This window comes from Leptidea sinapis, chromosome 43 (genome assembly GCF_905404315.1).
Source record: "Leptidea sinapis chromosome 43, ilLepSina1.1, whole genome shotgun sequence".
Lineage (NCBI taxonomy): Eukaryota > Metazoa > Arthropoda > Insecta > Lepidoptera > Pieridae > Leptidea > Leptidea sinapis.
In genome coordinates this window covers 8,453,168-8,468,944 of record NC_066307.1, presented here as the reverse complement: position 1 = coordinate 8,468,944, position 15,777 = coordinate 8,453,168, and the positions used below count along the sequence as shown (strand labels likewise).

The 15,777-nt window shown below is 33.9% G+C and overlaps 1 protein-coding gene across 1 annotated transcript; it reads left to right on the top strand.

The window, feature by feature from the left end:
- The first annotated feature begins 1,625 nt into the window (after positions 1-1,625).
- Positions 1,626-11,303, top strand: LOC126976971 (protein MAK16 homolog A). Its single transcript, XM_050825605.1, has 8 exons — positions 1,626-1,774; positions 1,849-1,895; positions 1,973-2,116; positions 2,191-2,373; positions 4,322-4,451; positions 5,673-5,879; positions 8,471-8,542; positions 11,200-11,303. The coding sequence occupies exons 1-8, from the start codon at positions 1,760-1,762 to the stop codon at positions 11,296-11,298; spliced, it is 897 nt and encodes a 298-aa protein (XP_050681562.1). The 5' UTR covers positions 1,626-1,759; the 3' UTR covers positions 11,299-11,303.
- Positions 11,304-15,777: the final 4,474 nt, after the last annotated feature.

The window sequence follows — 15,777 nt, the reverse complement described above, 5'->3', positions numbered from 1 at the left end:
GAAAATGTTCCTTACTTTTGTAAATAAATGCCATTTCTAACAAAAATTGCTACACCATTGTGATCATTACCGCAATAATTTCTTATTATTGTATAACCTCTGATAGAAAACTGTATATTTGGTTTAAGCCAAGTTTCTGATATAAGTGCTATGTGTATGCCCTGCTCATAAAGTAGGTTTTGAAGCTCAAGTCTGTTACTCAACAGACTTTGAGCATTCCACTGTACTATGTTAAGTTTGTGACAGTTGAATGTGACGTTTTATTTTTAATTTCTATGGTATCTTTAATAGCTGAACTAATTGCGTGTGAGCTAATGCTTTGATTCTGTGTTTTATTTAGTGTAATGACTTTGATTATTGATTCTGTGATTAGGTTCATTGCTGCTGGATTGGACAAAATTTAATTAATGATGTCTTGTGTGTTCTCTGTCTTATTGAGTGATGGAAAGTTTGTTGGATGTTTAAATAAATCTGATAATGGTGTTTTACTATTATTTTTACTATCCAATATCTTTTTTTGTTTTATAGGGCATTGACCTGGTACTGCAAGATGGTTACCTTTACAGTGTACTGTTACAGTTACTGCTTTGTCAATAGGTATAGTACATTCTTTATATGAATGATTTTCAGTGCAGATTGAGCAACGCTGAATATTCTTACAGAATTTAGCCAAGTGGTCAAACCTAAGGCATCGGAAACACTGCTTAACTGGCGGCACATAAGGTCACACTGGTAGGCACCACATCTTTAAGTGAACGTAATCTGGGAGTAAAGTAGATGATGCAAAGGTAATAATGACTGCCTGTGTAGGTTGTAATATAAAACCACTATCGGATTTGTTTTTTTTCACTATACGCCGAACAGAAATATTTTTTTTTGTCCTTGACAAAGATTTGAAAATTTTTTTGTTGGACATATCAATAGGTACGGAGGAAATCACTCCAAACAATTCAGTGGCACCAGCTGGGATGGACGCCTTAATATTTTGTTCCCTTAAAAATGTCGTGTTGACTAGGAATGTATTGGCCTAATTGGGTCGTTCCAACACTATATTTGTTAAGTTTCTTAAGATATTTAATGCCTTTAATGAAGCGTGATAAGCAGCTACTAAGAGTTAGCATGTCACGACTACCAAGTGGCTGTTCAGTGACAGTCTCTATGAAGACTATAAATTCATGACCGGCACCTGCGTCTTCCGGATATCGGCGACAATAGTCAGCCACCCTATAAGGCAAATAAAAGTCCTCGTGGTCTTCCAATACTGTACGCGAATCTGAGTATTTGCTACTTTTAGAGGTGGAATCTAGAATAGACTCACCTTTATCTCGTTCCGGCTTGGTTTTTTTCCGCCTTTTCGACATCTCTTAGCACAAACCTAAATCACTAAATATATAGACTTTTACTTATACTAAACAAATTATATTCAAATACTTAGATACTTTTCAAAAATATGAGAACTATAATATACAATATAATAGAAATATTTAATTTTATAGTTAAAAAGACCGCCCTAAGCATTCAAGAGTTCCCGCGCTTTTTTTCAAAAAAAAAAAAAAAGCTACACCATAGACATAAGGCTGTAATAATTTGTATGAAGTTTACCTGCCGTGACGTAGTATTTTCATTCTCTTTGATTTTGTAAACGATCTATGATAAACAGACAGAAACATCCGTCACCACGTGAGAATAATTATTTACTATAAAATTTTAACAATTTATACAAAATTACACAGAACAGGTGACCAGTAATTGTTTTAAGATGCAACATGATGATGTAAGTGACTTTACTAAATGTTTTGGTTGGATTGTAAACTTTATTCTTAAAAATTATGTCGTCGGCTATTTCAGGTTGTTTGGGCTATTATCAACAAGACACATTGTTCCCACAAAGTAACGTGAGTATGCTTCGTATGATTTATCAAATATACTTTGGCATTTTGTTGGTATGTTGTATAACTTATTTTATTTGCAGCACCAAAACGCAACAATTTTGTAGAAATGAATATAACCTCACGGGCTTGTGCACTCGCGCCTCATGTCCTCTTGCGAATAGCAAATATGCGACTATAAGAGAAGAAAACGGTATAATTTACCTTTACATGAGAACAGCAGAAAGGTAGACAACAGTTTAAGTGAAATAATTAAGGTCTCACTTTTATGTAAACAAAATAATGAATGCTTTATTTACAGAATAATGTTTCCATCAAAACAATGGGAAAAAGTGAAGTTGTCCAGAAATTTTGAAAAAGCAATTCATCAAATAAATGAAAATTTGCTTTATTGGCCAAGTTTTATTAAGTCAAAGTGTAAGCAAAGGTTTTTGAAGATAACACAGTATTTAATACGAATGAGAAAGCTTAAACTGAGGAGAGTGTAAGTTTAATAATGTAATATTTTGGCATGTTTTCCTTTTCAAACCTGAGTAATACAATAGTTTATTAGATGTTAAAATGTTTCAAATGATGCTTATTAGTGTTAATTCTTCTAAGTTACCCTCAAAAAAAAGCATCTTCACAAGCTGTTCACACTCATCTAAATGCTGAAATGTAAGTAAGTATATCTCTCGGCACACATATATCAAATATTTAATAAAAAGTGTTACAGAATGAACTGTATAATTATAAACAATTTGTTCTTTTTTTAAAGTCCTCTCTTCTAGGACTTACTTTAACACTCACTTCTAGGATTAATACACAATTAAAATTTAATGAATGATGTGGGACTCGAACCCACACTTGAAGCCACAACCTGAGAGTTGAACATAGCATACAAGATTTTATGACAAGACATCACTCGAATGGTTAGCCCAGATGGGAGAGCACTCACACGGAATGCAAGAGGTTGTTGGTTCGAGTCCCCATTGTTCATAAAACTTTGTTATCAAATTTTATATTCATATAATTATAAATTATCCTATATTGGATGCATGAAACTTTAGAGCATAAATTCATTGTTTGTGTAAGGATGCTTCATGAGCAGAGTTGTGATTACTGTAATAATTAGTAATTATGTCTAACTAATACACTGCACCAAAAGCAGCACCAGTTCACAAGTTGACATATGGACCAGCTGTTGTTCCCTTCATTCATATTTAAGGGAAAGAGATCATCCGGCACATGAGGCCTCAGTAAGCAATGCCATCTGAGTAAGCATTTTGCGGTTTTCAAGGAGCTTTCTTCCACATACTACAAAACTGTGGAATGACCTTCCTTGAGTGGTGTTTCCGGGACGATACAACATGGGTACCTTAAAAAAAAGTGTGTACACCTTCCTTAAAGGCCGGCAAGTTTGTCCCCCTATTCCATAAAAAAAAGCATGACAAACCCTGTTATAGCATACCTAATAATACATAATATAAAGTGAATCATGTTTCAAAACTTTAATAGACCTCAATAAATCCGAATAATTCTAAAATCTTAATAATGATAAAATGATTAACTTCTAGGAGTAAAGGTGATATTCTGAATCTCAGTAGAATTAATACTAAAGATCTTCATTTATAACATTTAAAATAATAATGGATTTTTTAAGATGGTATTAATTTTATCTTTGATACATAATTTGTTCTTTTAATATTAATCCTATAAAAATATAATTATTATTAATATGCCGCGAATACAGAAACCGTGAATATGGAATGGTAATTTGTATGGGATTATAAGGGATATGTTCCTAGGTGACAAAATAAAACACAAAAAAAAAAAACAATTTAATTGAAATTTTCAGCCTTAGGTAACCTAAGGATTAAAGAATTTTGTAATTATGGCATTAGCAATCTGCCTCTTAAAACTAAGACTTCATTCCATAGCCGGATCAATTTTCATAAAGGAATCACAAAGCTCATTCGCCATTCTTAAACCTTCACTAAGATTTGTCAAATTATATGTTGCATTTCCAGTGCTTGTTGAAGCCTCTTCTTCAATGGTCTGTGAATTTAACATTTCCTCTAAGTCGATTTCAGTCAAATCTTCATCTTGCGATTCAAGCAACTCCTGAATGTCACTTGATTCTATTTGTTCGAACCCATCTCATCCTATTCCATTCGCAATTATGCAACTATGTAGGAATTCTTTTTATTTTTATGCATGTACTATGTACCGATTACATCTCCGAATAAAGGAATCTTTAGCCGCGAATATAGTAATTGGGTCACAATTTTTTAATCCGCGAATAGTGAAACCGTGAATGAAGGAAGCGCGAATAAGGAGCTTTTACTGTATAATAAAAATTATTTATTTAAATATAAGTGTAATAAATGTATACATTACAAAATAATTATGCAATAATTAATTGTCTTCAATTTGTTTTTTTAATGAAACAGTAAAGAAGTGGTCCCAATTCAACGTAAGATAGAACGGCGTGAAAGACGCAGAGAAGAAAAAGCATTGGTGGCGGCAAGAATAGATAATGCTATAGAAAAACAATTATTAGACAGACTGAAAAAGGGGACTGTAAGTATATATACATACTAGCTGAATGACAGACGTTGTTCTGAACAAAATAAATAAAATAATATAATAATAAAAGAATTTGTCAATTATATTTCATAACATCAAGAATTTCTACTCTATGAATCAATACTCATGTATGGCAATTGATTCCCCTGAAAACACAGAAGTGACAGTTGGGCAGTTGTAACTCAGTTTAATTCTTATAGATAGATTTTGTGTGCATATTAAGGACACTCATAGGTTGTAATGCAGCCATTTGCTACACTCAGGCTATCGAAATTCTTTAAGAAAAAAGTGATTCACTTGATTGTATGAAATGTGCAGTCATTGACAGATTGACAGATGATGGCTATAATCTTGTAAATAGAAGGTGATAGCCGAAATCCACTATGTTATAAGCAACTGTTCGCTTTCAAACTTAGTCAGATTATACTTCGTAGCCTGTGATTACTAGAGATGAAACGGATATCCGGTATCCGGCCTATCCAGCGGCCTTAATACTATCCGGCCAAATACCGGATAACTACCTACTATTCGGCCGGATAGGCATCAGGCCGAATTAAAAAAAATCTGTATACAAAAATATATTTTTAAGTAATTATTTGCTTAAGAATTATAATCAGTTTAGTTTTAGTTGTAAATTTTTAATCACACCATAGTAAATGAATGTAGAATAGAGGATAAATAATTAATTAGCACTCATACTGCACTAATGGCAAATTATGCGCCGCCTACGCAAGTCTGTGTTGGTGTCTGCGATACACCAAACGGCTAAGTTCCGCTGGATATCCGGCAGCCGGATATTCGGCTATTCGGCCACATGGTAGGCCGAATATCCGGTATCCGGCCAAACTGCTATCCGTTTCATCTCTAGTAATTACTACTATTTGAAGCTTATGTCAAATGACTGCATTTGTCATACTAAACTTAATTTCAATTTTTACATAAGGCAGTCCCACCTCTTACTACATACATATTTACATCCTCTTTGGCCACACTATCATACAAATATTAACCAAAGAGTACATTACAACCAAAGAAACCAATAATTAGTAATACTTTTTATTTTATTGTTATCTTGTTTGACCACAGTTTTTTCCAGCATTTGATGCAATTATGATGAAAGTATAAAGTAACTTTTTAATAGTTTTACATATTTCACATCTATATCCTTTATTAGTAATCACAGAATTTTTTAAATAAAATGTTTTCTTTTTTCAGTATAATGATATTTACAATTTCCCACAAATGGCTTTTGATGCCGCATTGAAAGAGGAGGAGATATCAGGCGAAAGTGAAATTGAGAGTGACAAGTCAGATGAAGAAGAGAAAGAGATGGAGATAGAACCAGAGCTAGAAAAGGAATTGCAGAAGAGTGTCGAGGAAGTGGATGAGTTTGTTGAAGCAGACAGTGATATGGACAGTGATGTAAGTTTTTTTTTACTAATAATGAATACCTTATAATATATTATAATGTAATTCCTTTGATCAATTATACATCTAGATTTATACATGACAGCTGTGAAAAAGTGGGAACAAAAAGATTTTAGAACTAACCTCTATTTTGAGCAATTCACACACAGTAACACAAAGTGTCATACAAATCACGAGGTTAAGGTGTAGCTTGTCACACACACTAAACTAATATTCCTGGCCTGTTTTTATCGATTGTCTAGCAGCAAGATACTATCAGGACATATAAGTTATTGAGATTAGACTAGACCATAGTTTCTCAACCTTATTTTGCTCACACACTTTGAGAATATATTTTTTTCTAGAGTATTTTCGTGTATTTTTTTTGCGCCATCTCAATGCCCCCTAATTTTCTCTGGTTCTTCTACTGCCCCCCCGATAGTCTCAAACGCCCACAAGGGGGCATTATCGTCCATGTTGAGAACCTATGATCTAGATACATAATATAAATATATGTTCAATGCATTCTTTATTTGGATTTATCTGGTTATTAAAAAAATTGATTAACATATTTTTCTTTGTGTGATGATGGAGGTAGGTAATACCACCTATGCTCTATTACAACACCAAAGATATTGGAATTGAATCGGGAATGTTGCAAGCTTTGGTAGATCTACAATAATAACCCAATTATATTTGTGTTGTCTGATATCATAATAGAATCTTGTGGCTGAATCAGGTGAAATTAATTAATTAATTAATGATAATTGATGTGATATACAAATTTAATAAGTCCAAATGGACAATGAGGGATTCAAACCAGCATATCTCTTTTTCTGAGCGCATTGACCAACCGAGCCAATAAATCTTGGTATGTCTTCTTCAACTCTCAGGTTGTGGCTCCATCTGTAGGATCTACTTTACAGTTGATAACCTGGTCAACCCCAATAATTGCTTATTAAGAAATTGACTTGAGATGTGACTGTTTCAAATCTAAACAGTTGTGTCTAAACAATGTGTAATAACAATAATTCACAAATATAACATAATTTGAACATGTATTTTTTTGGAATAAGAGTGTTATTTAATTACCTGGTAGAGTGTAATGACTAGAAACTGTGACATTCATAATGTTAATGAGGAACAAACATAGACTTGTTATGCCTACTACTCGGTTGGGTAGAGTTAGTAAGTCTTTTGTTGGGCGATGTATATGCTTCTACAATATGATCCCAGAAAATGTACAAAACAAGTGTGTTACGAAATTTAAAAGAATTGTTAAAAAACGTTTGTGTGGGAAAGGTTACTATAGCATTAACGATTTTCTTAATGACACCACGGACTGGGAATATAGCGAACACCCTCTCACAGGCTCTTTAATTATAAATGTTTATGAATGATACCACATTGTAATCCAATTTTTTAGATTTAAAAAAAAGCCTGCTGCGTTTCTTGGGCCCATTTTTCTCAGGTCTGATGCAGTCACTTTTGAATGAGTGGTAGTTTTTGACGTTCAATAAGTGATTTTGAATAAAAATATTTGAATTTGAACTTGACTGTCCCCATATATTCTCTTACAACTTCAGAGGAATCAAAGTAGAGTTGGCGGGTTTAATATACGCTTTGTTTTATGATAGACTAGCTGACCCGACAGACGCTGTTCTCTCAATAAAAAAATATATATAATTTTTCGGGAATAATGTAGTCAAAAGCCATCGGAAATGTGTAATCTAAGTTAATGAGTAAAAAATGAACCAAACACGTTGCCAATGTTTTATAGAATTAAAATGGATATAGTATGATAACCTTATATAAATAATAAAATACCTTCTCTAGAAAGAAGATACACAATTCCACCATACATTATTTTGTTATAGCTCTAAGGGTTCAGAAAGTGTTTTCAATGAAAGCTCCTAGAAGGCTTAATTTTTCTGAAACCTTCAACAAATATAGTTAATGTATGAAAAAACATAACATACACTAAAACCTTCCTCGAGAACCACACTATCCTTTGGTGAAAACAGCATGAAAATTGGTGCAGTAGTTTTTGAGTTGATCGCAAACAGACAGACAAACAGATGCTGTGAAGGACTTTGTTTTATAATATGTGTAATGTTCATCGTTTGCTCACGAGTGAAACAACTAATCTTTATTATGTAGCACTACATCTGTTCATGTTTTATAATATGTGTAATGTTCATCGTTTGCTCACGAGTGAAACAACTAATCTTTACTATGTAGCACTACATCTGTTCACGTCCACACGCAACCAATAGCTGATTAGAACTGGCCTTCCGCTGTACTGTGCATTCCTTATATAGCACTCAACATCACACGGTTAATGTCACTGTTGATGTTGTGACAGTGACAATGATAGTTAACACATACTCTGTTAAGACTAGATGTCAGTACACTACAATATGTAGTGATACTAACTGGCTTGTTTACTTTTTTTTCTTCTATATTGAATATTGATAATTCAAAATTTGTATTAGAGGAACTTGGGGGTTTTAACTTCTAATTTAATCACTCTAAGATTATGTAATATTGTCATGTAAGAATATTTTTTAAATAAAAATAATAATAATGAAATATTTTTTTTGCAGGAAAGTGAATCTGGAAAACGAGAGGATACAGATGTTGACAGCGATTTTGAGTCGGATACTTCTGACATTGAGGTGGGTACAGTTATAAAAAAAAAATAAGTTGCATCAGTAGTATACATACCTATATCGCAATGGAATAGTTCTAGGTCATAGGTAGTTCGTTTTATTAAAATTAGTTAATGATATTTTGTTAATATTGCAAATATTGAATTTCTGACTGAATATTTTTTTTTTTTTTTTTTTTTTATTAATTTTTAAATTAAATAAGTACACTTTTAACATATTAATATATCTTGCCAAACTTCAACAGTTTGTTGGCAAGTTAATGCGCTTAAAAAACATTTAATTGTGTGTACATACTTAACTACTACGTACTATAATCTAAACTATTAGGACTTACAACTAAACATTATTAGAATTATTCAAATTAGACAAAAGAAAACATTTACTAAATCTATTATTGTATCTTGTTATTGTTGAATAACATTGAACAACATTCAGTGAGAGTTATTCAATGCTATTCAACAGCGCATTTTTCATCTTAAATTTAACGCATTTTTATTTAGTTTGGGAACACTCCTCAGCCACGCTATCTCGTTGTATATGACTGGCACCACATATTCATTCAATCTTTTGCCGTAGTAATTTTTAATCTTTGGAACCATTAACTTTCCCTCCCTCACGCTTCTGGAGTTATATTTATTTTTTATAGGAACTTTCAAACTATCGTTAAAATAAAAATCTCTTGCTATTTGGAATTTGGTTTTTAAATCAACAGGTAGTATTTTAGTTAGTGAATATAGTTTTCGATAATCACCTTTACAATTATTTTTATCTTTTTTGCTTACCAAATATTTTATAAATCTGGTTTGCAAGATATATACCTCTTTAGTATATGTATTGTAGGTACGACCATACACACCAACAGCGTAGTTGATAAGCGAATCAACTAGCGCATAGTACACAGTGCGAAGTGTTTGTTTATTATTTACGTACCTTAGCTGATAATATTTGCTTAAAATAGCTCTCAATTTTATGCATAGCGCGTCAATATGTAATTTTAAATTATAGTTCTTATCAACTACTAATCCTAAATATTTGTATTTTTCTACATATTCTATTGCGGAACAGTTACAATTTGCTTTATTTCGGTGTAAACATTCGTAAGTATGTCCTATTATAGGTATATTATTGTAGTTTATATTTTTTGCATTTCTGTTGTAGGTGGAAAAAATATGCAAACATTTAGTTTTTTCTAGATTCAATATGATGCTGTTGTCATGCGCCCATTTTATAATATTTTCGAAATCGTCTTGGATTGTCATTTGTGCACTTTCTATGTTTTCAGACGCATATAATAGGCACATGTCATCAGCATACATATAAATATTACATGGAATGTTTTGAGTGAGTGTACAAAAGGGCCTAAATGTTTGCAACTATCTTTTAGTTTTTTTTGTGTGTGCTGTAATTGTTACAAGTACGAGAATAATACATAAATCTATAATAATACAAATGTAAGAATGTGTGTACGACCCGAGCTGACCTTTATATATGCCGCGGGAGCCAAAATTAGGCCTATGCCGCACTACGGTTAAACCGCAGCGGTTTTGAACCGTGTGAGCTTACGAAACAAGAAAACGAATATAAGCGGCCGCACTTGCGGTCTTTTTCCGTAAATTTATTGAATTAGGCGTTACTTTGCGGAAATCCATAATTATAGAAATGATTTAAGTTTTCTTTAGTGTTAATTCCGCCAATATTTGTTTTTAAAGTGCTTAGTCTCTTGCCAGATTTTGGCGAGATAACACGTCCTGAGGATGCCTCGTGTAGAGGCGAAACACGTGTCGAATTGTTTTAAAAACAAATATTTGCGGAATTATCACTAAAGAAAACTTAAATCATTTGTCTTTTACCGTGACACAGTCACATGTTACATGTTACAAAATTGTCGCGAAAAAAACCGCCGCGCAGTTTATAATTGATAGAATTTAATGGGTATACACGCACTATGCGTTAACCGCAGGTGATGTATGGTCGCACATTGTGAGAAGTTTTATCGAAGCTGGCTACTGACATCCGATAGTAATTGGAAAATTTCCCTGGATGTTTTCTTAAAACCTATCTCAAATCTACGGCTAGTAAGTTGAAGAAGCCAATTTTGCGAAATTTTCGTTAACTTCTATTGTATATGTGTGTCTTAGTATCAAAGCAACAATACACACTGCTCTTTTTAAATCCATCTTCAAACTGCGGGTGGTTTCATAGTTTATAATTCGCGGTGTGTGTGTCTCTAACGGTTTTCCGGTTAGAGCGGTTAACCGCTCTCGGGAAAAACCATAGTGCGGCCTAAGCCTTATGTTGATATAAATTTAGTAGAAGGCGATTAATCGGTCGGAACTGTGAATTAGTTATCACCGCTCGCTCGTGAGTCCCTACTGTCTGGCTTACTCTATAGAGGCTGCCGCACGTACTTACGATTTGTATAGCGGAGCGCCATGTTATGACGTCACACGAGCATTTCGCGCCTTATGAAATATTAAAATAATACGGACACGACAATTATCATTACTTCAGAACTACTCGCTTGATTTTATTGAAACAAGAACGAGTGTATTTCTAGGCATATTATATTTTGGTTCTTAAACTACCCTCATAATATTCAAGTGATTTGTAGAGGACTTGTTAGCGGAAGCAATTGTTACATTAATTGTATAAATTGTTTACAGGATGTATCAGAGAAGCTGATGCGGAAGAAACCAAGAGTTGAAATAGAATACGAGACAGAGCCGTCTGTTAGTGTCACTAAGAGGAAATTAAAACATTGATTGATTATGTGTTTTTTTTATTGTAAAACCGATACCTACGCATGTTTGACCCTCAAACCCACTGAGGATGGGCCAATTTAAAGGCCAGTGGGAGGCTTACTGACTGCTCAGGATTTAAATTCTCAAAATCAAAGTGAAATAAACTTTATTCAATTAGACTTGAACTAAAGCGCTTTTAAATCGTCACTTAAATATGTATTTTAAGAACATACAAGAAACTCAACTGCCACTCTTTTCCATCAAAATAGAGTATTTTACAATAGCTGTAATATACATAACAAATTAGTTTGTTAGGTGCTGCATCTATTATCTGCATATATATGAATCATGAACAATATCACATGAACCAGTGGGAGGCTCCTTTGCACAGGATACCGGCTAGATTATGGGTACAACGGTGCCTATTTCTGCCGTGAAGCAGTAATGTGTGAGCATTACTGTGTTTCGGTCTGAAGGGTGCCGTAGCTAGTCAGATTACTGGGCAAATGAGACTTAACATCTTATGTCTCAAGGTGACGAGCGCAGTTGTAGTGCCGCTCAGAATTTTTGGTGTTTTTCAAGAATCCTGAGTGGCACTGCATTGTAATGGACAGGGCGTCTCAATTACCATCAGCTGAACGTCCTGCTCGTCTCGTCCCTTATTTTCATTAAATAAAATAATAACAGGATGGTCGTGATTATTGTCATAATTAGTAATCGCATCCCACAAATGCATTGATTTATTTGTTAGTTAATACTATGACAGGTCGACCTGGCACCACAAGTGTCCTTTCATCTGTCTCATTCTGACAAGAGGGAGAGAAAGGAATGTTAATACTTGTCATTAATTGTACCATAATTTATGAGAAAATATTCGTTTTACTAAATTATTTACGCTTTTTGTGAACCAATCTTAATATACATATACTTAAAATAAATAAACTTAGGTTTCCACCCCCTTTTTTGCGTCGTTTAAGTATTATTTGAGAACTTTTTTATAGCACGCTTAGACTTGGTGATTGACACACAGATGACACAAAACTAAGGAGAAAAGTGTGCTTACATTGTCTTTAAGCACACTTGTCGTTCCGCTGTCAGACTGCGAATGATATATGATCCTTATATGTATAAAGAACGTCATTGGATTCATCATCATATCAGCCGGAAGTAGTCCACTGCTGACAAAGGCCTCCCCCAAAGATCGCCATGACGATCGGTCCTGCGTTGCTCTCATCCAACCTACTCCGGCGATCTTGACCAGATCGTCGGTCCATCTTGAGGGCCTACCAACATTACGCTTTCAGGTACGTGGTCGCCATTCAAGGACCTTGCTGCCCCAACGGCCATCTGTCCGTCGAACTATGTGCCCTGCCCACTGCTACTTCAGTTTCACAATCATTTAGGCTCTGTCGGTGACTTTGGTTCTCCTCATTTATGATTCGATCTCATAGGGAAACTCCTTGCGTAGCCCTTTCCATTGCCCGCTGAGCAACAACGAGCTTCCTCATAAGACCCTTAGCGACATTGGATTATATGTTGAATATTATAAGAGGTTTCTGTTTCATGCAAAGATTTATTATTTTCTGTTATTATGCATTTTAGCAGACTAGTATTTATTATGAAAATATATTTGAATATATCTGCGTGACCAGATGCATATCGTAGCAACTTCAGAATGAACTAGAAGTTTGGCGAGGGTTATTACTAGATGTTTATTTTACATACAATACAACGGTTGTGTTTAAAAGAGTCTAAACGCCTGCAGCGTGATTGACGTTTCACAGCTATAGCAGTATATTAGACCTTTATACGGCTAGCAATCAAAGTGGTCAAGTCAAAGAGTATAATAATATATAGGGACATTTGAAAACTAGCGCCATCTGGAGATTGGCCCCGAAAATAACTATATATATGCTCGAAATTATAAAATTAATTTTTAATGTTGTGGCGCAATTAAATAACTAACTCTACTTTTTATATGTAGGTATTGCAATTTTTTACCATGTTGAAATTGCGCGTAGAGTTAGTTATTTAATTTTGTCACAACATAGAACATAAAGGATAGATTAGTAGTGTAAATATGCAAAATGGAACACGAGAGCTACATACATTCGCAAACGCTAGAAGTAGCCGCCATTTTATGACCAGTGGGCAGTGACACAAATAAAGAAAAGTTGAAAGGTTTCAAAGCGAGTGACAGCTGATAAAGCTTTCATTTTCGGGCCAACTAACAGATGGCACTACAGCCTTCTGAAAACGTCACTTTAAGGCGTCTGTCCCACCCCTGGGTCAAGTTCTATAGAGCTTCAACTTATTTATTTATTTATAACATAACATAATATTGTATATTTATAACACTAACACTATTACAATAATTTTATTAATGGCCTTACTTTTAAACAATGCAATTCCCAGTTATTTCCATTTACATAGACTAAGAAATCACATTACTTACGAGGAAAAGGTAGGTAGGTACTAAAACTTTGGTAGTTACCTGCAAATATTCAACAGAAAAATTGCACTTCTATAATAAACGTTTCAATCGAGTAAGCCCATTACAAAAGAAGCAATAATAAATTATTATTTTGTACAACAAAAAGATTTGAATCTACCTTCCGCACTGTATTTAAACAATTATTTAATATTAATGCTTAATCTCCTCATAGGAGACTATATGCACTAAAAGGTATAAAAATAATTGCGTATTTTTATACAATCCAATTAATTAATCTAATTCTGGTAACGGTTATTGTTATTTTGGTGTCAACCAAGGTGGGTTTGTAGCTACATACATAGTTTTAAGAAAGAAAGAAAAAGTTTATTCATGACGATAGTACAATAAAACAAAACAAAATTGAGAAATATTATTTTCTATACGTCACAAAGTGGTCCCAACTCAGCATATTTGCTGGTTTGAAAACCAGCGCTGGTCTTAGTAGTTATAGGTGGTAGTCTTGGTAGTTATAGGTGGGATGTGCTTGAGTCGCACGCGCGACGTGAGGAGGCGAGAGCGGTAAATTAAGAAAAATGGTATTTGTAAGACCTGTAGTCTACAAGTTATGAATTTTTGAAATAGTTTTAGGCTCTGGTGCAAAGTTGTATTTTTCGAGTTACGACAAGATTGCTTTCTAGCCGCGATATCTAGCTATGAACTATAATATAGTTAGCGAGAATCTAATAGAAGTAAAGGTGAATTGACGAGAGCTATGTTTACGTAGCATCGATAGTAATTGTCATGTGTAAGTAATATGTATGAGATGGAGCTCTAACTGTTCTAAGCAAAAACCATTAGGCTTTACCTATTTAACTATTCCATCTGTTTTGACTGAATTCAAACATTTAGGTACAAACTAACTTCTCTTGAACTTATATGTAGTCATGAATACAGCTTTTCGCTGCATGTAGAAATTATGATCAAAATAATATTCATTTTTAAATATAAAGAGCAATTTTTAACACAATATAATGTTCTTTGAAATCGACATTTGAACTGCAATGGATACCTTCTTGAAAAACATGTTTTTCCAATTTTGGTATATAGGTATTATTTAATGTTTTTTGCCCCTAATGAGGGTCAGTTTGTCAAAAAGTTATGATCTAAGCCACGGACGAGTAAAATAAGAAGGGCTCCGTGTCACCTTACATAACAGTGAGGCACCAAAACAAGCCGGTAAACGTGTAAATACATAGCCCCACGCATACGCTTACACTAATACAAGCCGATCGGCCGCCATTATGTGATTTGCCATCGTCTGTGACAGATCAGTTTTCGTCGCAATAAAATATTAAAAAAATGACGTCGTGCGTTGTGAAAAAGTGTATAAACAATACTATAAAAGTATTTGTCGATATATGATTATTTAAGGGAGAAAAAATTGTGTATCTGGTATACCCCGTAACCGCACACACTGGCTTAAAGGTGCTTCACTTGCTAATATTACGGCGCGGAGTCCTTCTTTTTTTACTAGTCCGTGGATCTAAGCTAGTCTCTTCATACCATTTGGTTAAAGCGTTCTCTCCTCTTTCATAAAAATTAAACTTTGTCTTCCTTAATAAGAGAGAGAGGGAGGGAGATGCATTAAGGAGAGTTTATTCTCCAGTGTTTTTAAGACCACTCGATGGAAGTTAAGGCTTTATATAAGCGAGGTTTTGATTGCTTTATATTCATATAGCTATAACATGATATAATATATAAATTACTCTGTTACATTTTGTGTAAATTACTCTGTATATCGCGCTCCCTTAGTCGATACAAGCCGACTTTACCTGAAAGGCCGAGCGTGATAGCTCAGTCTAACCAAATAAAGTTCTCCAAAATATAACCTTAATTGTCAAATAACGCGATATCTTCATTGGAAATGGAAATAGAAATATATTTATTTACCATACGGAGTGACAATAACATAACAACTTATCTAAATTAAACCTCAATATTCCGTACCAACATTCTAGTAAAAAGAATCTCCTCCATATTCCACTCATGCGAACAAACTCACTCAC